This window comes from Falco punctatus (genome assembly GCF_963210335.1).
Source record: "Falco punctatus genome assembly, chromosome: 4".
Taxonomy (NCBI): Eukaryota; Metazoa; Chordata; class Aves; order Falconiformes; family Falconidae; genus Falco; species Falco punctatus.
This window is the reverse complement of record NC_137583.1, coordinates 69,601,950-69,627,254: the sequence shown is the minus strand read 5'-3', so window position 1 is coordinate 69,627,254 and position 25,305 is coordinate 69,601,950. Positions and strand designations below refer to the sequence as shown.

The 25,305-nt window shown below is 40.0% G+C and overlaps 2 protein-coding genes across 5 annotated transcripts in view; both read right to left on the bottom strand.

Annotated features, from left to right (window-relative positions):
* Window positions 1–3,531, bottom strand: part of PRTFDC1 (phosphoribosyl transferase domain containing 1) — a 48,063-nt gene extending 44,532 nt beyond the window's left edge. For 3 of the 4 annotated variants that reach the window (XM_080384655.1, XM_080384657.1, XM_080384658.1), the window contains exon 1: window positions 3,334–3,530. In XM_080384655.1, the coding sequence (XP_080240781.1) occupies window positions 3,334–3,393 (60 nt within the window). In that variant the 5' untranslated portion in view covers window positions 3,394–3,530. Of the gene's footprint in view, window positions 1–3,333 lie in introns of all 4 variants that reach the window. The other variant, XM_080384656.1, reaches the window with a different exon arrangement.
* A 29-nt stretch (window positions 3,532–3,560) lies between these two features.
* On the bottom strand, window positions 3,561–25,240 carry ENKUR (enkurin, TRPC channel interacting protein). The gene is made up of 5 exons (XM_080384654.1): window positions 24,810–25,240; window positions 22,242–22,387; window positions 18,877–19,103; window positions 17,141–17,287; window positions 3,561–13,015 (listed from the first exon to the last, which is right to left on the bottom strand). The coding sequence occupies exons 1-5, from the start codon at window positions 24,998–25,000 to the stop codon at window positions 12,842–12,844; spliced, it is 885 nt and encodes a 294-aa protein (XP_080240780.1). The 5' UTR covers window positions 25,001–25,240; the 3' UTR covers window positions 3,561–12,841.
* Between the last annotated feature and the right edge of the window lie 65 nt (window positions 25,241–25,305).

Below are 25,305 nucleotides of genomic sequence, written 5' to 3'. Positions count from 1 at the left end.
AGAGACTGAGCAGGGCAAAAATCAGCCAACAGATAAAGACTTCAGAAAGGTATGAAGATGAAAAGTCATCAGCACAAGAACTAAACAAACTCCAAACCAACAATTTTCACAATTCCTTATGAAAGACAAGACCTGCAGGTTCACAACGTATCTTGGAATCATTACAAAGCTTTGCTTCAATATTGGTTCAGGATAAAAAGTGACACCTATTAAGTTTTCTTTACAGTCATGTTCCTCAGGTCACATATTGTCTTTCTTCTTTCTACAGCTTGGCCACATGAACCTTGAGCAGAAGGATAAATGGCAAGAAACCTGCCTTTGTGAAGTGCACATCTTAACGACATTTCTGCTAAATATAGCCTTTAATGGACCATCACTGAAACTAACCTCTGCTTACAATTTCATGTAGTAGAGCAACAAACCATGCCTCAAAAATATCTAGGCTAACACAACATATTTGATGTTGAGCTGTTCCTCCACATCTAGTTTTCTTTAACTTAGGTATAGCCCTGCCTCACGCTGTACTGAAACAGTGTTCTGCCTCATGAAGTTTGTTTGGTTGGGGTTTTTTTGCATATTCGTTGACAGCTACAGACACCTCGACTGTTGTGTGTTCTTAACTCTGCCCAACAATTCCTGTATCAGGAAAAGTTACTTGTTGGTAACTAGTGCTGAACATTTGTCCATAAATAACATGATGCGGAGATCACTGGAATCAATGAAAAGTTTCCCGCCTGACTTGCACAAGCCTTGAAACTACACAAAAGAAAAAATTACTTAGTTATGTTCCTCATTTCCATAGAAACAGGAGACTTGTTGCTGAGTTTTTTAATCAGAGGCAAGTCTCGTTCCGGAAACACTGCTGCAGAAGGCCTGGGAAGCCTATTTTCCTGTCTTCATTTTCAGCACAGAGGGGTGGCTGGCACTTCTTAAATGTTTTGTAGCAATGAACTGTCTGAAATGGTTTTGTTCAAAAACATTTTAACATAAAATGAAATAAATTCAGATAGTGGTTTAAACTGCATGAGTACTATAAATACCTACCAAGAACCCTTGTCAGTATTATTTATTTATGCTTTCTCCTATAAAACTCATGCAAATTGCATGGTTTTAGTGTGATGCAGAAAATCAAACTAAATGGATGGAAACTGCTTCAGAATTCATCCAAACCAATAGCTTTTACTTAGGTAAGCCATTTATGAAACATGATCAGGATGAAATTTTGATTCTCCTATCTATCCTGCTTCTCTACAGTGAAAGAACATAAACTGCATCACTTGGCAATACTACAGAAGTTCTCATTTACAAGTGCTCACTGGCATTTGACAAATAAGATTAAATTCACATGTACTTTCTAAATAATTATTTTTCAAATATAAACAGCCTATTTCGTATTCTTCTTTTAAACAGGCACTTCCCAACAATAAGGCTTAGAAATTCTCATTTATCCTAAAGCTATTCACAGCATTATGCTATACAACAATCTTTAAGTAACTGTAAATTTTTAGGAGTATTCTGCTTGTGAATTTAAAAACAAGTGCAATTACCCTCAGTTTAATAGCTAAGCATCAAGTAATATCCTCCCCAAATTAAATGCAACTTCTCTTTACTTCTGCCTTTAGCCTTTGAAAATATGACAGAAGTATTTGTGATTGTTTCGATAAAAAGACAGTATTCAGCTGGATAAATAAATAAATATGCTAAATATATTGGTACACAAGTGTGTAATAAAAGTCCTACTGTGAAACAAAGAGCTATTTTTTAAGTTCAAGCTTGGCATGTTAAAGCAGCCCAGCAGAAATTCTTCAGCAGATCTTTAAAAAGTTGATGTGAATGTACACAAAAAGGAATAACAATACATGGCAATACCTGAAAGCTATTCCCTTGAAGCATAAGAGAAGCTGGAGACATTCAGTTGCAACACCTCTGGATGAACATTACTAGTTTTGTTGTCTGGTGAAGTGGGTACATGTGAGGTTTGAGCACAGTACTCACCAAAGCAACAACGATCTGGATTCTGCTTTGGTATAAAGTAAGGGTGCAAGCATCAAGCAAAGTCCAGCTTTTGTAAACTTAGATCACGCAGCATTGGCCTTACTTTTGGTTATTTTCTTTGTGGAATGCATGAACACATTAGTGTGTAGCGAGCAGAAGAAATGAAATCAGTATAGCAGAATATGGTTATGAGCATTCACCTCCTTTACAATATCCTCACGTTGCTCTGGCACCAAACACAGTCACCCACTTCAAAAACGCCGATTATTAAACAAGTGTCAGGAGATGCATGGTGGTTTCAGACAAAGCTGAAACAGCCAGCGATGGGTTTCTCTGGAAGGGGGACTGAGGGGATGCTGGTGGGGTCAGGGTGTACCTGCTGCCTGCAGAGAGCCCCCCACCCTGCGCCACAACCTGGGGACGCGTTCTTCAACTCTATTAAAATCTCAACGTCACAATAAAGTAAGAGCATGCCTAAGGTGGTGGCAGTGAGGGTATTTGCTTCACAGGAGAGTATGATTTGTCCCTCAGAACACGGAACATACTCGTTCATTTTTTGCATAATTTATTCAGCCACACTGGTCCTCAAAACGCACTGCACAAGTTCGGACATCGTCCCACCACAGAAGCAAAGGCGCAGCCTAACAGCGCCCAGGGATCCTCACGGCCCTGTGAACACTGCGGTGGGAGCCAGACACCTGGGGATCCCTGGGGATCCCTGGGGAACCTCGTCTCAGTTGCTCAAGCAACCTGGCGACACGCACAGCCACAGCCGCCGCTCGGCATAACTCGGGACGGCAGAGGCCGAAAGGTCGGCGAAGCCCCGGGAGCCGGCCGGCCTGCCTGCCTCCCAGCCGGGGAGCCCAAGTCACCCTCCCGCCGCAGCCCGCGGGCCGGGCCAGGCACCGGCCCCCTCCGGCGGCCCCGCAGGGCTGGAGAGGCCCGCTGCGGCGTGAGGTAACGCAAGAGCGGGGCGGACAGCGGGGCGAGGAGGGCGCGGAGCAAGCGGGGACCCTCGCAGGGCGGCTCGGCGGCTGGGAAGGACGTTGAGGGGGCGGACAGGGGCCGGCGGCGGCCTCGAGGCGGGGGCCGGGCGGCGGGGCAAGGCAGGGAGCGGAGCGGGGCCGCGGCCCAGCAGGGAAGGGCCGGGCCGGCGCGGGGGGTCAAACACAAAGCGCCGGAGGAGCGACGGCGGTGGGGGAGCCGCGCCGGCGGGGGCGGCGCGGGGTCTGCGGCAGCGCATGGCGGCGGAGGGCGGGAAGGAGCGGCGGGAACGCGGGGGGCGCGCACCGGGGGGGGCGACCGGCCGGGGCGGGCCGGGCCGCGCTTTGCATTTACCACAACGCCGCGGCCTCCGCCGCTCCGCGCCGCCGCGCCGCTGCCGCCTTGCCCGGCCATCTTCCTGCGCGCCCGCCCGAGGGGCCGCGGCGGGGCGGGGCGGGGCGGGACGGGGGAGCGGGGCTGGGGCCGCGCCGGCGGCCGGGCGGGCTGCGGGGTGCCCGGGGGGGGCTGCACCCCGGTGTTTGGGGCCGGTCCCCCCGCCTCCCTGGGGAGGAGCCGGGGTGCGGGACGCGCGGGGCCGGGCACGGTGCAGCGGTGCCTGCGGGCGGGTGCTCCGCGTCGGTGCCACGTATCGGTGCAGCGGGTCCCCCGTGTCGGTGCAGCGGGTGCGGGGCGGCACCAGGTGGGCGCCGGCGGGGCCTGAGGGGACCCGCGCGCGGGGACGGGCCGGCGGGGTGGTGGGGAGCGCTGGGCAGAGCTGGGTAAGGAGCCTGGGCTGGATGAACTCGTGGGTAAGATTAGGCTGTTGTGGTTTAGACTGACATTTTGATAGCTTGTTGCTTATACTCTGGAGAGAAAACAGGATGCGAGGAAGCAAACTTCCAGTAGTTCATTAATCTTGCTTTCCATCCTTGCTGACTTCTGCACTGGTGTGCCTTGCACCCCGCCGCTGTGCACATGCTGGAGCAAGCCATGTCTTCCCGTGCCTTCAGCCCGCTGCCGTGTTGCTCGTGCTGTCATTGAGACTTGTAGGTCACAAGTTATAACAAGTGAATCCAGAGAACACTATGGGTGTGTCTACAGTAGGAGTTCGGTGTCCAACACAGGCTGGTTTTTAGGTGCATCCTGTTAGCGCACTTACGTTAGAACTGATAGGGCAAATAAGAGCTCAGGAATCTGGTGTTAGGAGAGCTTCTATAAATGAATCACCAATTAAAGTCTGGTTAAGTACTAAAGCAACTGAAAATTATCTTGTGATAAATGCTTTGTTATATGAAGCCAGATCTGTTTGCTTTTTTGGTAAATTAAGGAGCTACTCTTAGAATTATTGCTACAGTTGACAACATGTCTGAAAGGACAGAAGACCAGGTTTACAAAGTACGACTCCAGAATATGTCTGCCTCAGAAGTGATATGGTATATTGTGTATATGAAGACTGTATCTATACATATGTATATGTATGCTGGAAAAAAATTGTTCCTGGTCACGGTGCTTTAAAATAAACTTAATTAAAAGTGGTGAATTTGATAAACAGCATATACAGACTTGTACACACCTACATAAAGTCAATAAAAATATTTTTGTAAAATACATAAATTTTCATAATGGCCAAAATCCCTAAATACATTTGCATTTCAATTGCATGTCAACATTTTGTACAACTATTGAGAAAGAAAGTCATCAATTTTTTCATCTAAATTTTGGGATTAAATGCTACTGATCTGTACTCACAATCGCTTTTCAAAATTTGAGGATTCTTCTTGCTTAGAGGTGGGCAAGAACCCCTTCTAAAGCCCACATTTGCCCTAAAGCTAACGCAATCTTTTTCAGTTATCACCACATTACAGATAAAGCTGCTGTTGCATAAACATCACAGAACTGGGCTCTAATAATTCTGAAGCTATTTAGATTACAACTAGAAACTCAGATTAATTTTGCCACTGCTGTTTGAGTAATGTTTTCTTCTACCTTTTGGACTAGTTTGGTCGCTATTACAGAGTTTTCTGTCTTTTTAGACAACATTCTTTATCAGACCACTGTCTGGCAGAGTCCACTGTCTGACCACTGCATCTCATAGCACTGGAGATTGTCCTAACCACACCACAGACAGAAGCTTAACGATTTGAAAAGGATTAACGTGAACAAGATACTAAAACATAAATTCCTCTGGGATTGTACTGAAGAATTTAGGCAGGAAATGTTTGTTCTTCCCGTCAAGGTTGGACATCGGCATTTTGTAGTCTTACTTTTGGTATTCTTCTCTTCCAGCATTTTTACAAAAATCACTTAAGAAGTGTAATGAAGTATCATGTCTTGCTAATAACAATAAACATGGAAATGAAAAACTAGATAAATTTAAGTGGGGTACAGTTTGAAGGGTGGTGCTGCTATCAGCAACCACTGGTCCAATCCACAAAATTGCTCTTCTCCATGTAAGATTTTTTCATTGGCATAAAACGTAATACTTTTTTTTTTTTTTTAGTTTGGTTGCAAATGAGAAAAATTCATGGTTCTGTAAACTCACAGAATTAATAGAAACCAGAATTAATGTGCTTTATTGCACATGAAGGAAATGAGGCTGCTAAGGATTTTGCTGTGATGGTATATGTACTTACTGAATGTTTACATGTTTTCTTTATAGTATGAACTGGTGCAGAATGAATGAATTTACAGTAGATTTTCAAAAGCTTTTTTTAATTAGGGCCAAAATATGATTATTTGAAACATGGTATTAGGGCCTTAACTGTGAAAAAGTCCGTAAGCATTCTGAAGAATGTTTGTATTTGTTTAGCTGTTTGTTTATAAACTAAAAATAGGAGGAAAAGAATAAACACTTCTAGATACACAACCATGGGAAATGATCAAAGGGGGAAAGAACAAAGAAAATAGGGTAGATCATACTAACAAGTAGGTCTGGACACATAGCCAAGAGACATAAAGGAGCAGATGGAAGAAGCAACACACAGAGAAACAACGCAGAGTTAAGACTTAGATGCAAATCCCTTGTGAATGCATTTATATCTTAGGCCTTTACCCAACAAATTTTATAATTTCAGTTACACAACTTTTCCTCTCTTACCCTGTTACTGATAAAAGCAGAATATAAAAATTCCACCCTTTCACAACTCTTAATGTAAAGAAATATTAAAAATAGAAGGTTGGGGGCAGGAATATACCAAGAAAGCAGTCCAAGACCAACATCATGGAGTTACCTGTTAGCCTTTGCAACTCGATTATGTATTCTTCTCCCAAGAAGTTATAACAAACAACTGACAATTCAGTTTAATATGATAATGCCAAAAATAGACATGAAAAGCATGAAAATCCGGAATATTTTAAGAGGTGTAGCTTACCTAGGTAAAAGCTTGCCAATTAGGGGATGAAGTAAGAGCTCCTATTCTGGTTCTGCCTGTTGCTGCAGCTGTTACGTGAACAGCAGAACTGTAAGCAATCTTATCAAGCATAAACCTGCATTTCTTGGTGGTTACAAGGTAAGCAGCCCCGCCAGTTGTACACAGAAAGACATTTTTGGGTAAAATGGCCACTGAAGAGAATATTAAACACAGAAGTCTAGCATATGTAGTACTTTAGGACATGCTGAAAGCCATTCTAGGTTGCTTTCGTATCCAGTTTTAATATATTCCAGAATTTTGAGAACTTTTGCATTACCTGAGGCAGTTACCCAGCCCATAGGGTGGGTGCTGAAGACCCTGAGTGCAGCAAAACATACTTGAAAGACAGCGTTACAGACATCTGGGAGAACATGAAGCAGTATCTCAAACCATTCCCCCACATTCAAGAACCTAGGGAGACCATAGGAAATGCTGTCCAGTTAGGCAGGGTTACACAGCATCCTGCAATGTACAATAGTATAGATGCTATACTCCCCCTTTGCAACTACTGTACTACACCAGGTGATGGAGTGGCACTGCAAGCTGGAATCTAGCTTCTGTCAGACTTCCATTTCAGCAGAATTAGTGCCTTGAGGAACTGGAATGTTCAATTTCTTTAAAGCAATTGCAGCATCTGAGATCCACAAGGGAAGTTCAGAGCATTTAGCTATCACAGTTAACCTGTGCTGAGTCTATGAGACTGACTTAGGCTTTGAAAATTACCTACAGTAACTTTGATATCAAGCAAAGGGCTAAAAGCTGTTGTTCAAGATGTTAGTCATTTTTTTAAAATTTTTTATGACCTTTAAATCAGTGTTAGACACTGCTTCACAGAATTCTGGGCTTTGATTTATTTGGTCCATGATAAACATCTTTAATACAAAACTGCATTTTTGTTTGTTATTAATCTCAGTGTGCCAGACTTGAGCAGCGCAAGCTTCACTTTCCAATTTCCTGGCTCCTGAAGATACTCTTCCTGCTTTTCAGGTTCATGTTATTAATATGGAGTTCTTTATAGCTGAAATAAATGCAAACAAAGTTTCCTCTTGTCCTTTAATACTAGAATAAACTTTATTTCCCTCATAATACTATGTAAATACACCTCCTAACCAGCTATTGAGAAGTAATGACATTTAAATGATAAAGCATTATTTTCAGGAATGCTGTTCACATCATATCCTATGACAAAATCGTCATGCATGGCCATGAAAACTAGTCAGGGAATTGTAAATACATAGTGGGTCACACCCAATGTAATGAATTCAACTGTTAAGAGTTTCTTTCCTTTTTAAAGGAGGTTGTTCACTTGGCTTCATCCCTCTTTTTTTCTTCTAATAATCTACAGCAAATTTGGGAAAATCTGCAAAACAAAAGAATTCTGAGGGTTTTTAACCAAGTAAACAACAGTTTGAGGACTTGCCCCCACCCCACCTCCCAAATAGCGCAGTAATCTTTGATGTAATTTTGTATACTTCACAGCTTGCCTAGAACAAACAGTGCAGTAACAAACGTGTATTGAAAAGCAGAATCTGGTCCAGCAAGTTCTGTAGCGCAGACACACTACGTGCCTCTGGCCAGCCAGCCCCTGAGCTTCGTTGCTACACAGAATGACCCGCTCCCTAAGGGTGCTGGAATGCTGGATTTAGACCATTTGCTAATGTTATTGTTTGTGTAAAAGACAGACCGTTCCTCCTAAGCAAACAGCAAAACGTGGTCATTTCTTCACTGTGCAGTGCTTGGGGCCATATGTTGAACGCTACTGAATTTTTTTGCTTTGAAGAGAGCATTATTATAGTGCTTCCTCAGCTTTAATACAGCTCTCAAAGCAATGCGGGAACAGTTCTAGAGGTACTTGTCTATCTTTACAGCAGCTCTGGGAATTAGAATACTGAGCCACCTGAATTTTCCATATGGGGTCTCTCACCTAGCGAGAGTAAATGAAACATTAATTTCATTAATTTTGAGTGACCAGTTTGAGACAATAGCTTTCAAACTATTATATAGCCCTGTCTAGATTCAAAGCATAGCTTCTAACTTTAGGCACAAAAGTCCTGTATTTCAGACATATGGGCTCAAATTGTAGAAGTCAAGAACCCCAAAAATGAGAAATGCAGTATTAATGACTACCAGTGAAAAAGCCAGGTTTAAATACTTTATCATTGCATTTCAAAAACATTATATGACAAAGACATGAATAAATCATATTGCTCCAGGGAGTAAGTGCTTTAAATCTCATTTCTCTTCCTTCAACTCCTACTTTCCAGTTGCTGAAACAAATGAAATGAGGGTTCTTGGAAAACAGATCCTTTTAGTAAACAACTTGAATCCATTCCCTTTATTGCATGGTCTTAAATCATCTCCAGGTGAACATCTTTATTATTATTATAAGCACATAGGAGCTGTACTTACAGACAAAAATTCTATTGTGTCAGATGCTAAGCAAATAGAGAAAAAGATGATCCACACAACAGATAATTTACAATCTAAGCCTAAAACAAGAAACAACTGGCTACAGTGCCAGGGGAGTTCAAGTAAACCACACAGGTCAGTGAGATAAGCCCTAATCTCAGCTCACCAGCAGCTCAGCGGTTGTTAAAGTTTTGGTGGGCGCCATTACAAAGAACATTTGAGGAAGGATTTGAAGACAAAGTTATTCCAGTGTTTGCGTGTTTGTGTGAACTTCTCCATGCTGTGGAGTCAGCGTGGAGGCAGGCATGGAACAACAGATTAACTGCACAGGCTAGTACTGTGACTGAACAAAAGTTCATCCTCATAGCAGCACCAACAAGACCAGCTGACATGAACGTAGTCTACAACATGCCTATGCCTGCTTGTCTGCAACCATTTGTTGGAGGTGCAGTCTATAAAAAGAAATTAAATATGTTTTTTATAACTTGGTGAAATGGAAGTCACATTTACTTCAGCATCCTTTAAACAGCAAAGAAAAAAACACAAACAAGAAACTCATCTCACCTTGGATTCCTACCATAATGCCACTGCTTAGTCTGGAGGATGGAAACCTTGAATTTACTCCCATTTTATTTACATAACATTACATAACAGAAAGGAACTGGAGCAAGATCGAGACAAAATGAAAAAAAAACCACAACCAAACAGTCTAGGTATTCAGCAGTCAAATACACATCGCTACCTCAGATGTCCACTCATGGGGGAAGAAATGGCTTGTCCTCCTCAGCTTGGTCAGGCTCAACACGCTTCTAGTTACTGGGATGGACGATCCCAATTGGCTGCAGGGCTCAGCAGCTAGCTTCCTTGACTATGGGAAATGTCAGGCAACCTTAATAATAGGTTTTGCCACCTGTCTCTCCTGTAATTATATTATTAATATTACAAGCATCATAAAGCCAAGGATGAAAGCATTGACTACACTAGCATTTATCTAGGACTCTCATTAATCTGCATATATGTGAAATTTTCTTTCTGAAAGATGTCTGCCTTCATTAGGACTGAAAACGTTAGATATGTTGTTCTCTGAAATGTCTGCCAGTGAAAGGACTAGGTTTTAGCTTTGTGGCAGAGCAATCACAACAGCCATTCGTGCTGCCGGTTTTTCACAAAAACATACAAAGGGCCAGAACATGCCCTCCTGCAATAATACAGAGACTAAAGAACATGAAATCAGAGAGGAATTTCTCCCGTATTATTTCACCCACAGAATTTTGCCCTTACTATATTGTGAAGGGAATGAGGTTGCCCCTCTGCAAGGAAGATTTTGAGGAATTGTCTCAGACTTAGTCCCCAGGAACGCATGCAGAACCCAAGAAACCACCGCGCTTTGAAACCAGCCACATGGAGCCCATATGCTCCTGTCAGATCTGATGCTTGCTCGAGGCAGCTCTGTCGGAGCCATACAATCAGGAACTCCCTGTGTTTGTGATGATGCCATATCTGATCCCTTCCTTCCTGGATATAAATAGTTTCATTTTGAAGAACAGCCAGTGAGATATTTATCATAATTTCATGTTGCTATTTTTAAAAAATAGATACACAATTTTGTCATGCACAACTTCCAACAGGAAATATTTCCAGTTTGTGGCAACATAACTTATTGATGAATAGAGTATTCATACCCTGTTTAGCATGTGTTTTTTGGTGGTTATCCAATTTAATATAGACCATTTATAAATTCCAGTTCAATAATTACGAAGTACTAAAAGCATTTTGATGATTTTCTTTCTCATCATTTCATTGACTACCCGTAATTGAATAGTGAATTCTCAGAATGTTTCAACTAGTAATGCTACTTTTAAGCCTATGGACAGACTTATTTCTGTTAATATTTAAAACCTTTTATGAAGGAAAAATTCTATCAGAACAATTGTGTTTACTCACCTTTTTGCTTTAGTTATACTGATGGTACATATTAGTTGATTTGTGAACATTACACCTTCAATTATTGGCGTTTCATGAACATACAAATACAGTTACATGCTTTGGATTCTGTGAATCTACTTTGTCAAACTTCCCAGAGAGAGTTAAAGGGTAAGAATGTTACCCTTCTCTGTGTATTTTCAATAGTATCATTATGATTTTCTATAATCAGAATTGTTGGTAGTTTGCATGGAATACACATCAAAATAGATGGAAGGAACTGTAATATCTCCACAGGGTGACAGAAGCTATTCACATGTATCGAGAGGGGAACATCCCGTGTGGCAGCAGAGCTACCTGCAAAGCGCTATGTGAGGTTTATGCAAAAAAACCCCACAGTACTGTGAAAGATGCTAGTGAGAGCCCACTTAGCTACAGAAGCACGGTGGCTTTAGTCTCTCCCTCTCCTGCTAAGCAGGAATACTTTTTTCATGCCTTCCCATTCACTTCCTAACTTCCCAATAATATACTAATAGCCTTCTGACAATTTTGAAAAACCAGTCATTATTGCTGGTGAATGATTAATGTGTCCAAGCATGGCCTAGCTGCTTGCCCCAAATTTTGGGATAGGCCATCACCTACTTTACATTTCCATAAAGTTAGCACTGATGATAAATGGAAGAACAGATCCTCAACCTAACTCAGACAAATGGTCTGTGGGGAACTAAAAGCTGAGAGTGAGGCAGTGGGAATGCATGCTGTTCTGGAGTCAAATCTAGTTTTTTATTTTAAGCCACAGGAAACAGCCATGTTTGATTATATTGCATTTCTTAAAAAAGGCATCTTGTACTTCACTAGGAGATAACATGATGTGTTATTAAGTGCTTATAATTGGTGTGGTTTTGTTAAAATATACAGTATAAGTCATTCTTTTAAGTAAACAGTAAATGAAATACATATTTTACAAAACCACAGCTTTCTTCTGGCTTGTATCTTTCAAAAATAAACATGACTGCTGAACAGTAAGTTACAAAGAACAAAATACACATTCCTGCTCACCCACGCTTTCCTAGTGCAGGTCACAGACAAATTTAAGATGCACAAGAAATATAGCCTAGAACCACTGTGAAGTCTTCAAAGACATTCCCTGACAAATTTATGAAAGAAGTTTAATGTACGTGAAAATTTGGTTTTTAATGGTTCATTTGAACTTTTTTACTTCATCCTCTGCTGATGTCAGATACTGTGATGTCACAACAGCTGCTGGTGGTAATGACTGATACCATACAGAAAAAGCTGTGATCTAAAGCAAAGGTTAAGCAGTAAGAAAGAAAAACATTTTTTCTTTTTATGTAAATGATTGCAATATAGTCTACTGAATATAATTTCTGCCTAGGTCCTGACTTGCATGTTAATATATTGCTTTCATGCTAATATCATACACATAATGGCAATCAAAACACATTTTTCTACTTCAGTTGTAGATTTACTATAGTATTACATAATTAATTATACATAAACACAGCAAGCTACATGTGGTATTTGTATTGCGTGAAGTCTATATTACTATGGGCTTCCACTGTAAAAACTGGGTTTGGTAATGAAAAATGAGTACACAAAATGTTATGCACAAGCCAAGCTGTTTAGAAATACAATCACTCAAGCTTTTAAGCACAACAGCTCTTTAATAACTAGTCCAGAAGCCAACCCACCCTGAAGTTCTATTTACCACGCTGTCTTCAGTACCCAATTGTTTCACTTTGTTTTGGCCTTGCATGGAAAGAAATGATCCAAACATATGAAGCAGGTTTTTTTATGCTTTTTGTATGACATTTATAGAAATCTCAGTAGTTAATAAAAATTACAAAGAATAATAAATTAATGTTTTTATATTCAAAGTTTAATTCAGAAATTTATTTCAAAACATTATGTGACTTATACAATGACAGCTATATGTAACAACTTTTCTAAGAAGCTATATGATTGTATTACTTAAATATGTTCTTCTGAATAGTTGGCGGTGTCAATTTCTTCTGAGAATTTAGGGGGGGGCACTTCTTGGAGATGTAGCAGTAGTAGAAAAAAAAAGGAGGAAAGAGGCAATAGCTGAAAAACAGTCCTTACTCCTTTGCAATGTAGATAAATTTGTGCTTCTCAATTACCTCTATGTCATGCTCCAGTTGTTTCATCTGTGATTCCAGCTTTTCTTTATATAACTTCTGGCGTATGGTGTCTACTTTTATTGGAAGGCTCTGAAATTCACGATACACTTCCTTCCAGTTCTTTTTCAGCCCCTAGTACCATTGCATGAAAAGAAAATATATGAGGAAAACTTAATTCATTAAGAATAATAAGCACATGAACTACTTAGGGGTTTTTGTTAATACTGCGTTTGGTGTCACTGCAATGTTACAATAATAGACAATTATATGGATAATGTTTAATCACCTTAATTGGACCAAATAATTACTTAAAAGTCAAACCAGTTGCAACAAATAATTTTGACTCATTATGATGCAATATAAAGAATGGTCTTGAAAAAACTCTGCCTTGGAGAGAAAAAATGACAGTCTTTAAGAGGCAACAAAACAATAATTAAACTAGCTTATGAAGGACAAGCTACAAAAATGCTAAACTGAAAAAAAGTATGTCAGTGTGACTAACAGTAAACTCTGCAGCCTACCGGGAACTCAGGGAAGCCTGTACACTTAATTTCCAGTCCTCAGTATCTTCAAGAAAAACTCCACAAGGTAAATGAAGAGTGACTGTTCCTTAGTGTAAGAGATTTTCTATGCTTTCAGTGATCTATAGGTAGGCAACTTTGATTGCTCCATTGTATCTAATGCCAGTATGCTCACTGAGGGACTACTAGGATTCATTAAAGCTGCCTCAAAACTCATACCACTTAAATGCCTTCTTTTCTCCAAAATGTAACAGGAATAGTCTTAGAAACTGCACTACAGAAACCATTCCCCATAAACAGCAACATGGCAGCCTGGCTACCACAGATATCACTACATCACGCACAGTGGTGTTGCCTACCTTAAGTAATCACAAGAGTACCAATAGTTGGAACTCCAGCCAAAATTCAGCAGCTGTTTCACTTTATGTCACCACCAGCTTCATTTTCTGTAACTGAGACTTTGCGCAGACCATGGACACCAAACTGATCCCCCAATATTTTCATCTCTGTGAACTACTTTGAAAAAATCCTCAATAATTATATTCCCTTCCTAATCTACGTTTACAATAACATTTACAGGCAACTTATTTATCATTTGGACTAAAAAAACTAGCTGTCACTGACCCTATCAACAATAATTTCAGTAACTGCTACCTCTCTTGAATGCTGCTATGCAAAGAATTACCTTACTAGATAAAATGAACTGTATCTTCCATATATAAAAGCCCACGACTAAAACCCTGCCTAAAAAAATCCCAAGCAATCATCTAAAATGTACTTATAAACCTGTTATGAGTACCAACATCATAGAGACAAACTTTTGTCCACCAATATATGCTGAATGGAATCAGACTGTGGTAGAAAAATGAAATTTAAAACTTGGCTTTACATCCTCACAATTACTGCAACAATTGCTCTTACTTTCTTCAAGAGGATAATCAAAATCTACACATCCTGTACATGCATATATGAGGATTTAGTAGAGTTTATTCAGTGCATCAAATGTCCTCATGAAAACTGTATAGGTGAACTTAAAGGAACACATACAGCAATCAGTAAAGAATACAATATAGCTATCAGTGAGAAAACACTTCTCCAAAATGTTTTTGGCTTTCAGTTCTGTTTCCTTACAGGAGATTACAAAGTATCTTCAAAAATGAAGAACTGAAGTTACTCCCTTGACAACTAGTTTTCAACTCTCCTCCATAACTAAAACCAAATTCAGCTGACACACTGATTTTGTGGCACATTGTGATCTCCAACTTCATGCCCTTCTCCAGTATTGCTGAGCACCTTTTCTATCGAATTGGCTAATTGATTAACATACTGAAGTTAAATTTAGAGAAATTATTCTTAATACATATTTAGCTTTGAAGATTGTTGCTTCTGTTTCAGAACTCAAGGACTCCTGTGCTCAAAAACTTGTCTGACTTTGTCCGCTGTATGAATTGATTTAACAGAAAAAAAAAAAAGACCTCTCACTGCCAATACTGATTAAGAAAAAAATACTTTTTAATGTGAACTAATATTTTACTGACTCAAAGCAGTGTATTTATTGCATAGCAATTCATTCTTTTTGTTTATTCATATTAAGCACCTAAGAGTTGTCCATGAAGGCTATTCCAACAATCTTCATATAAAAACATCTACATAAATTGAAAAACCCTACCTCAACAGGTGAAACTTGGAGCAACATGGCTATTTATTTATTGTCTTGTAATGCTACTTGTCTTCGCAATCCAAGGCTACAAAGTACTTAAATAAAGCTCCTAGTCTACCAGGCATCAGGTATAGTTTACAAATATATAGTCACGAAAATAAATACCGTATTTCCAAAGCTTACCTAGAAGAGTCATTCACTGCTTCTTTTAAATAATTCTTTGTGTACATTAGTAAAAACTAGTTTGGAAATCACTGAAAACAGTGAATTTTAAAACACATTACAACAGGCATTGATCACAATTTACTCTATCCCTACAGAGTGGAGAAATGAAAAGCAGATCATAACTCTCTCCATAAAAATCTCCCTCACAGCTCCTCTAACAGCAATGTGCTGACCAATATTGCTATAGGCTAGATCACAAACTGACTATCTAACTCTGTATAAAGAATACATACTGGATCAGTGAGAAATATGTACTGCATTTATCAACATTCTCTTTTATTCTCATAAAATCCCAACCAAAGTAAGCATAATGGAGAGTTCAAAAAATGCTGGCACAAATTATTTCCCTTTATTTTTGTAAGTTCATGAGGCTTGATTTTGTTCTCAGACATCTATTGCCACATATTCTTTCAAAGCAGATTGTGCACATGTGTTCACTAGCAATGTCAATTATTTTAAAAGACAAGAATTCCCATATGTCTACAGCTGAGCACTGGGTAGAAGCCACATACCCTGGGGACACTAATTCCTCCTGACAATATAACTGTATAAGTAATCTGGCCCATGAAAGAGCAACGTTTTTTTTGTTAAAAAAAAAAAAAATCAAAGAAAATACTGACTTAATAAAAACAATCTAAAACTTGCAAATTAAAAATATTTCAGTGCACTCTGTATTTTAAAAATATACAATGTAATTTTAATCAAACTAAATGCAGAACTGTGAGCAGCTGAACTCACATGCCTTTTTGCACATGTATTTTTGCTGCATAGTTAACTTGCTGAACCATCAGCTTGTCCCATGCCTTTCCCACCATAAAAATCATCTTAATCTTCACCCTTGCTGTTACATTCTTTATATTTCTGTCAATGCAATACCCTTATCTCTCTCCCATACTCCTTCCTAGCTTCTACTGCTTGCTGCATAAGCAAGAGACAACCTTGTGCTAGCTATTTGGATTTTGCCAATTAACCAGTTAATCACTGCAAGTAGGTTAGACACCATGTTTTCTCTCTAGATATTCTGCTGGCTTTTTTTTTTTTTTTGTGGGAATTGAGCATCTTGGAGATGTCCATCCATCTGCTAATTTTTTTCATGTGGCTGCTAAGATCAAGTTATTAAGGGACAGCCTGATAAACAGTTATCACAGTAATGTAAGCCTCACTTTCATAGGAAATTTGGCTAAAATGTGGTCATGAGAAATTCCAGTGCAAGGATATGATATACTTTTGAAATGTCTCCTTTTTGCTCTACTTCTTTATGGTATTATTTCTTTTTAGAAAATCTTGTGCAATAAAAAATGTATGAAAACTGTATGAAAGACAATATCCAAAACAGCTTAACAAAATACAATTTTTCCAGTCATCGTTCTGTGAATATATTGAGATTTAATTCTGTTTTCTGGTTTTGCCACATTTTAAAGCATGAGCTTATGCTTTAGTCAGTAAAGCCACAGTGTGAAGACAGAAACTGCCAATAAGCGTCAATGTTACGCATTGGGAGAAAAAAACCAGCCATTTGTATTTTTCCATGATTCACAAGAAGAGAGTCAGAACTGTCACTAAACCCATAGAGGTAATTTTCTGCATTGATCTGAAGTTTCACTGAAATTCGAAGTCATTAAGCGGGATAGGAATCTTAAGAGAATCGAAATACTTGCAAACCTGGACTAAAGCAGTAGCTAGATCAGCTCCCTTCAGTTCGGTTTACAATTGTTCTACAGCTCCATCTAGTGAAAAAGTAGCTACCTCACCTGCCTCGCCTAAAGTAGCTACTTTTATTATTTATATGGACTTACAGTGCCTTATTTAATCTTTTGTATGTTACTAATCACACTAGATCAAAATACATACCTGCAGAATACTTGTCTTTTCTTCATCAGATAGCTGTTTCAAGGCTTTTTTCTTGAGATGCTCCAAGATACTGGCCTCATATTCTTTCTGAGCTCTCGTCATTTCTTCATTTCTCTGTATCACACATTTCGGTGTAACACCATAACCCTATAAGGGTGAAGAAGTTATTTCTTATTTATAAGAACTGATGGTTGAGTGCGGAGTTTGAAACCTGTTAATGACAGCAAGCTATTGTATGTTTTTATATGGTGTCAAGATTCTACGTTCCGAAACATATTCCTTAGATACTTTCTCTGAAAAGTTTTCCTGTATCCTGATTTTTGCTGAACATTGCATGCCACAGAAGACAGTACGTAGTGTTAATACATACATGAAAATTTACTACTTAGGAATGATAAACTGTCCCATACTGGACGTGGCAGAATTGTGTTTCTGGGAGGAAAAATAATTTCTGCATATCTCAGATGTACTTACGGGAACACATCTATTTTGCCATTTGTAAAATGAAGCCTATCTAGCTCTGCCAAAAGGTGCTGGAGCTTACCTTCTTTCTATCAAGTGCTAAATGATTCACAAATCTTGTAGTGTTGGGTAGCACTATGACTAGTATTGTTTTTACATATATGTGTAGCCATGCAAAGGTATTGTGCAAGGGCTGCAGGTTCCTTTTTTTGCATCTTCTCCCTCACAAGTTGTGCCATATATTGTGTCTCTCTCCACGTAATGCTCTTTTGTGAGTTACCTGGTTTAGTAAGCCAGACTCCTGATACGTCTTGTTTTCCTGAGTAGTGGAATAGACTGTTCTTGTGGTTCAGGATGTTGTCCTTAAAGGCACGCTCAAGCTCCTTTGCTTTTCAGAGATATCTCCCTTGGGTTCCTACCTACTAGTTCCCTGAATAACCTGATGTTTGCTCTTCTGAAGTACAGGGTCTGTACACTACCACCTGCCTCCCTGAGGAGGAGAGGATCTTGAACTACTTCATGGCCTGTGCAACCGAGTCTACTATGGATTATCACACCTCTCACCAGTTCTTTCTCCTTTGTAAGTAGCAGAACCAGAAGAGCATGACCACTGGTTGCCTCATCCACCGTCTTTGTTAAGAAGCTGTTGGTGACGTGCTCCAGGAACCTTTCTGGACTGCTTTCATCCCACTGTCTTGTCCTTTCAGCAGATACCAAGGAAGGTGAAGTCTTCCATAAGAAGCTGCACCATGATCTGAAGATTTCCTCAAGTTGCTTCAAGAGATGGCCCATAAAAACCATACTTTTGACACTTACTGGCCTTTCCTCTGATCCTGACCCACAAGCTCAAGCAGGCTGTCACCAATTCCATAGAAGAGCTCCATATATTTGAACAGCTCCTTCACCCAAAGGGCGACGCCTCCTCTTCTTCCCTGCCTAACTTTCTAAAGAGCCAGCATTCATTCATCACAGAACTCCATTTGTCTCCTCATTAGATATTCCCTGGGTTCCCAATGCAACACATATGCTATTGCTTTAGCAGCATCATTCTGCCAATTTTTTGCTGACAGCGTAAGCAAGTGAATACAGAGCAAAGGCAAGGCACAACTGTAGTGCCAGTGATTTCTCCTTGATGAATTTCAGAGGTCTACCACAAACAGCACTGGTATGTAAACATCTCAAAAAGAATCATAAACATTTCATAGGAGAATGCAATACAGAACCTAAAATAGGCACTGCTACTAGCATTTCCACTATAATTTAATAAAACTTACCTTTTTTTTAATATATTTTGGAACAAGTCCCGAAGTTTCAAGCAGGTATTTATCTCCCTGTCTTTTATCAACATAAATAGGTTGAGGCTTTTTAGGCAACCCCGTGATAGCAGCAACTGCATTTGCATTTATAAAATTCTTTTTACTGTGAATTCCCATAACGGGGTGATCTGTCCTCCGTGGCACTGATAATGCAGGCAATTTCTTACTATCCTCTTCTTTTTTTCCTGTGAATTGAGCATGTAAATATTCTTAGCAATAACCATGAAGAGTTTTGCAATTTAATGTTATTACATTTTTCAAAAGGGAAAAAATACGTACAATATTACATAAAAACAGAAACCAACTGTATTGACAATGAAAGAAATGACTGGGAATATACTGCGATGAAAATGAGCGTGCTTGTTTGGCAAAACAGAAGTTTCATAACCTAGGAAATACTAGATGGGTTTTCCTTATAACATGCCACTCATTTCTTCTTAACTGCAAGAGTACGGGACTTTTTTCAAATGTGATTAAAACTACTCTTACTAGAGATGCTCATGGCCAGGGCCCTTAGGCATTAATAATGGCCCTGCCCAGTTTTAGCACCCTTGGGCTCAGGACCACATTTCAGGCCAGCCATGTGCTGTCAGTGCCTGGCCAAGCTGTCTCTGCCATGCCTGCCCCTAGTCCTGCTCCTGAACAGCTATGTGGGATCAGTGGATGGACCCGGCCTATTACTCCATCTTACCTGATGGTCACCAGGCCATTGACAGGACTCATTTTTGTCACCACACCACTCTGCTTGCCTGCCTTTGGTGTGGAGGGACTGCACTCTGTTGGTGAGATCGTTGCCCAGCCTGCATTGTGGTTGCCCTCAATTTCTGGGCCACCTCCCCTTAGGGAAAAGCCCTGTTCTTGCTGCTCCTTAACAGTCATAAACAACTTCTCACAATCCTTTCTCCAGAGAAGATATAAACTCTTCCTTTAGTGTAATCCTTTCTCCAAGGCACCAACAGAAAGTCAGTAGTCTCCTGAGTAGTCTCACTTCAGGTGAGTGACGAATGACAATTCATTTCCCACCATATTTCTCACTAGATATAACTCTGACTCATAGTCATTATCAGAGATAATTTGATTCAGGTTGTCTGAGTTCATGTTCTTTGGCAGAAAATAAGTGCAACATTACAAGTGACAGAGCTCATTCCTATAACAGCTGGTTTCCTGATGCTGACCCCATGAACCAATACTTTCCTGGGTGGTGTTTTCACAACCTGATTGTTTGCCATAACAGTACAGTTGGACACACAGACTAAATCTCTGTTTCTCTTTGAATGTGTTTGGAAACAATTTATCTGAAGCTTCTCAGTGAGCACTAGCTCACCCTTATCTGCAGTACACTGGTACACATTCACTTGCTGTTTTGGGAGCCCCCATTTCTTCTGGAGCCAGCAACTGAGCTTGGTTAAAATGAATGCCAGAGTCCAGTAATAATACAAGCTTCAGTTAGGAAACACACCTTTTGTAAAGAAGTGGTGAATAACCAGACTCCAAAAGAATAACACTATCCCAGACTTCAGGGGAAAAAAAAATCAGTCTTTTTGTTCTGTCCTTACAATCTGTGTTTTAACTAATTGGATCAAACCCAGTTTTGAAGGCAGCACAGATACCACAATCACAATGCCATAATCCCATTTAGACAGCTTATAACTGGTTAAATTCCAACGGATGAAAGCGCCATGCTTTAAAAGAAATGATTAAGCCTGTAACTTCTCTGAGGTAGGTATGAAATTCCATCCAACAAAGATACAAGAACTTTGAGTTAATGATACAGTTCCTTCTCAAGATCTGTTAGGATGTAATCATGGCAATGAAATTACTGGTCTGGATCAAAACTATGATGTGTCATAGTAATATTGAGGCTCTGGTACACTGATTCCAAATGCAAACACCAAGGCACATATTGCTATTATGAAGCCCTGAATCAACATGTTAAAATAGAAATAGTGAGCTGCTTGTCTGAGAAAAATGAGTCAGAGTGCTTACCTCAATATATAGCAACTTTAAAGTAGATAACATTAATTTTATAATACAAGTACTTAAAAGGGGTCTTACAGACTGCTCCAAACTATTGGTGAATCAACCTTCTTTCCTATGCCCATTTAAAATGCTAGAGTGGTAAATTAACAAGGTCTTGAGCCTGGAAGCATTCATGCTCAGATGTCATGAAGTATTACATTCCAGTATACCGAACACTTCAGATTTCCTCAAAAAGTGAAGGCTTTGTTCAAAAACAACCCAGGATGCCTACAGGACCTCTGGAACCAAAGTTTACCATAAGGTTCTAATAAGCCATGTTGCCTGAGATGTCAAGACTCTAAAGCCTCCTGTGCTAAAGCCATTTGCATGTGCCATGCAAATTTGGGTGCTGGACTTCTACATTCTCTTAGACAGCCTTTTTTTTTTTTTTATTTTTTAATATACTGTATGTTAAGCTCTTCTATTTCTCCAAACTAAAACCAATTTCAAGCTGAAATGTTTTAACTCAATTATAAATTCTGGCAGCAATGTACTTAGAACTCCAGCAGCGCTAAGAAGTTCACTCTACACTTGCAGAACTGGCCATGAAGCTAAACATTAGAACTGTCAACTTCTTAAACACAGGATTGTGGTTTGCACCCAAAGATAGGATGCATTTTGCAACAGAACACTCCAATTTTATTTCTGTGACATTCAGGTCTCCAAAAATGTCTATGTTTTGAATACCACCAGCCAATTTAATGGTACAGGACGAAGAGCCGACAGTAAGTGCTGAAGAGAGTAAAAGCTGTATGTTGCTTACAACATCATGAAAGGCACACTTACTTTTCCCATATCTCTTCAAGCATTAAAGCAATTAGTCCACTTTTAATACCCACATTCATATTATTTAATGTTAATGATCAGTTGCAGAAAAGAATGATGTACATACCTATGTAATTACAAATTGAAATATCAACAGGATAGAATGTACCATCAACACATCTTCAACATCTGAATAGTTGTACCCAAAAGAGATGGTTTCTTTTCTTAGTATTTCAGCTAGTTTTGTACCACATGACAGTAAATACTTATGGTAATTTCTACATATATAATATATAATCTCCTTGTTGCTTGTTTCAGTATTTTGCACAAACAGGAAACATTTTTGTAAAATAGAGAAGGAATTCTGATATCACAGATACTATAAAAGGAACAATGGAAACTGACCCAGCATACAAAACTGATCTAAACCTTTTTTAAAATTCAATCCTCCATAACTAACTGTTACTTTCAACATTAATATTACAAATTTTTAAATTTAAAAATGCATTACATTTCATATATTTAACGTCTACACTTACTTGCTGGTAGCTTGGGTTCTTTTGAATGTTTCTGCAGAAAATTTTTTGGAGATGGCAGTGCAGCTTTTGCTGGTCCCATAGTTTTCCACTGAGCTTTATTTTTCTCTGCTTCAAGTTTCACGGATGGTCTAAATTTGGATATATACCTTAGGCATTAAAAAATAGCCATCAAGAAGTTAAAGGTCAGAAAATTATTAAAAATACTTCTCCAAAGAATATACATTTTTGCAGTAGTTCATGCCAATGCCCTAAACTAATTTGTTTTGTACTCTCTCCCAAAAAAAGGCCATCATTAATATAACCTCCATGCTAATGTAAGCCCAGCACTGCACTGACAAATGTTTTTTGTGATTCTGAAGTTAACTGCTTCTTCCTTCTTTTCTTGTGTCTCCAAGGTCTGCGTTATCATTCTTTGTGAAATGGTTCCTGTGTGCACTGTTCATATAAATGCTGAACACAGACATTTTGAAACAGAAAAAAACCTAAATTTTGGAAATAAGCTGCTTTGAGTATTGCTTGCATGAATTCGTAATTTTTATGAGTTTGTGCATTACACACCTTGGCCTTTATTTCTTAACTACCACCATTTTGAAAAGTTTTTTCTGATGTTGCTGTTTTGTTCAAAAATGCATCCAAAATATGCAGCTGTTATGCATCTACAGGAAAACAGTAATCATGAACCTACTTTGATAGATTTTCTTCTATATTTTAAAGTTTGTAGTATGAGAAAGATGCAAATGCCAATTTATGTTGGCCATTTCAGGAGCTGCAGCTGCAGAACATTGTAGGGCCTTACCCAGCAATCAAACACATCTAAGGAAAAGCTCAGCTGGCTTCAAAAATGTGGAGTTATTTTGTCTTCTGGAGAGTTGATCTCCAAAATCTGAAAGAGGATTATGTACCTAAGATTATATACAATTCCAGAAATACCTCTTATTATAAGGAATGAGGTATTACTTATTTTTTCTGTTAAATTCATGGCAAACAACTATAGACATAGGAACAAACCCACCACATTCATAAATAATTGTATTCCTCTTCCTCACCATTTGCTGGGAGTGGCATTGTAGCTACGCAGTAGAGAAAGGTAAAAATTCTTATACTTTATGAGGAGTTTGACCTAGTACAGTTCACAAAGACTCGGAATGAGAAGGTATTGAGTTTATTACATGTTGTCATAACGTGAAGACATCTTTTGAAGACAGCTGTGGGCATTCCTTTGGACAAAGAGATGTGGCAGTCATATCTTTTCAAGTGACTCTTCAGGCCACAAAGGTGGCTAAATGCTGTCATACACCAGTATCATAGAGTTAAAGAAGGTTGTAAGGGAGAAAACACGGTTATAGGGGACTTAAAATCTTAATTCATTCATCATTTGGCAAGGGGAAAAAGACGACACATTTGTAAGAAGACAGTTACTATTCCTTAGGTGTCATCTTGGGACATCAAAATTAGGGAAAATGATGCTTGCCATGGTTTCACGAGTAGAACCTGGTCAGTTAAGAGTGAAATATATATTATTTCATTTGGGGGGCCGGACTCTAGATACTGTATGCATCAGTTAAAACTGGTCAGAGCATGCTGTTAGCCAGGTTCAACACTGTTGTTACCAGCAGAGTATCTGGCACATTGTGAACCAAAGGAGGAAGTGGGGTGACAACACAAGTCAATGAGATCAGAAGGGGATGTAGTCAGATTGTATCCAACCTAAGGAATCCCTTGCCTAAACTGAACTTGATGGTCGTGGAGTATCTAAATTCTTGAAAGGTGTTAGGACAGGAATGGATTTAGTGTGCTGTGTGTTTTGCCATACAGTCATTTCACTTTCCTGTGCCTTTCAGAAATATTTCATTCACACTGGAAAAAAACCAACACAACTATGATCTGTTTTTACATGGAAAAGGTTCAGAACTAGGAATCTCACAAGTCTGAAGCCTTTTCTCTGAAAAGGAGTAACCATTCTGATGAGTGTCACTGATACTTCTACTCATTTAAAGCTAATTGAGTTATGATCGACATTAACCTTTCACTGAAAATGCCAACTAACAGCTTTCTTTCATATAAAGTAATAAGGATTTGAAAAAAACACATATGTTTGCATAGTTATCAAATAGGAATTTTACAAAAACTCTCAAAAGGAATTCATGCCAGGGGGCAAAAGGCTATTTTTTGTTTTGTAGGTAGGGGGTGAGAAAGAGAAGCAAAAGAAACAATGTCAGAAGACGCACCTGACACATGAAAAGAATGGAAGTGTGGCACTGAGAGAAATTTTAAAAATACCCCAAGTTTTCATCTGCTCACTGAAAATTTGTTGTAGGTGCAAACTGTAAAGATGCCATGTAATTCTTCTGTGGGGAAAGAATGCTTTGTAAATTCTTTGTCAATGAAGATGATGGCATTGAAGATACCAAACTGAATCATCAGCTCATGGAGCAGATGTTGGCTAGTGACTCATTTGGAGGCGCAACAACTAGACTTTTTTTTCTTTGATACCTGTTACCCATAGGATATATTGCCTTGCCAGAACCAGTCACCGTGTCTGCAAGTAGCACTGTCGCACCGACATACCTGGGCGGTTTGCCAGGCTTCTCATCCAGGGGGGGGCGGAGGTTATAGATGCTCTCCTGGGCACGCTGCGTTGCCATCCTCCAGCCGAGGGGCCCGGACCCGAGGGCAGCGCCGGCCTCGCTCAGGGTGCTCGGGGCTCGCTCGGGGGGCCTCGAGTTTCCTCCCTCTTCACAGCTCCCGCCGCCGCTCATTCGCCTCGGCCGACTGCGGCAAACGGCGCCCGCCCGCCCTCTCAGGCCGCCGCGCCGTTGTCTCCGCGGTTACCGCGCTGTTGTCGCCGCGGTTACTAGGGAAACCCGTTGCTAAGTAACAGCGCCATGAGGGGGCGGAACCTGCGCCACCACGCTTCCGCCTCCCCGCGGCGGCAGACAGCCGCCGGCCGAGCTGGGCCCAGGAGCAGCCGCCGCAGCCGTAGCAGCGGCAGCAGCGGCAGCAGCGGCAGCAGCAGCAGCAGCAGCGCAGGCGTCCTGCCCCCGAGCAAGGCCCAGCACCGTAC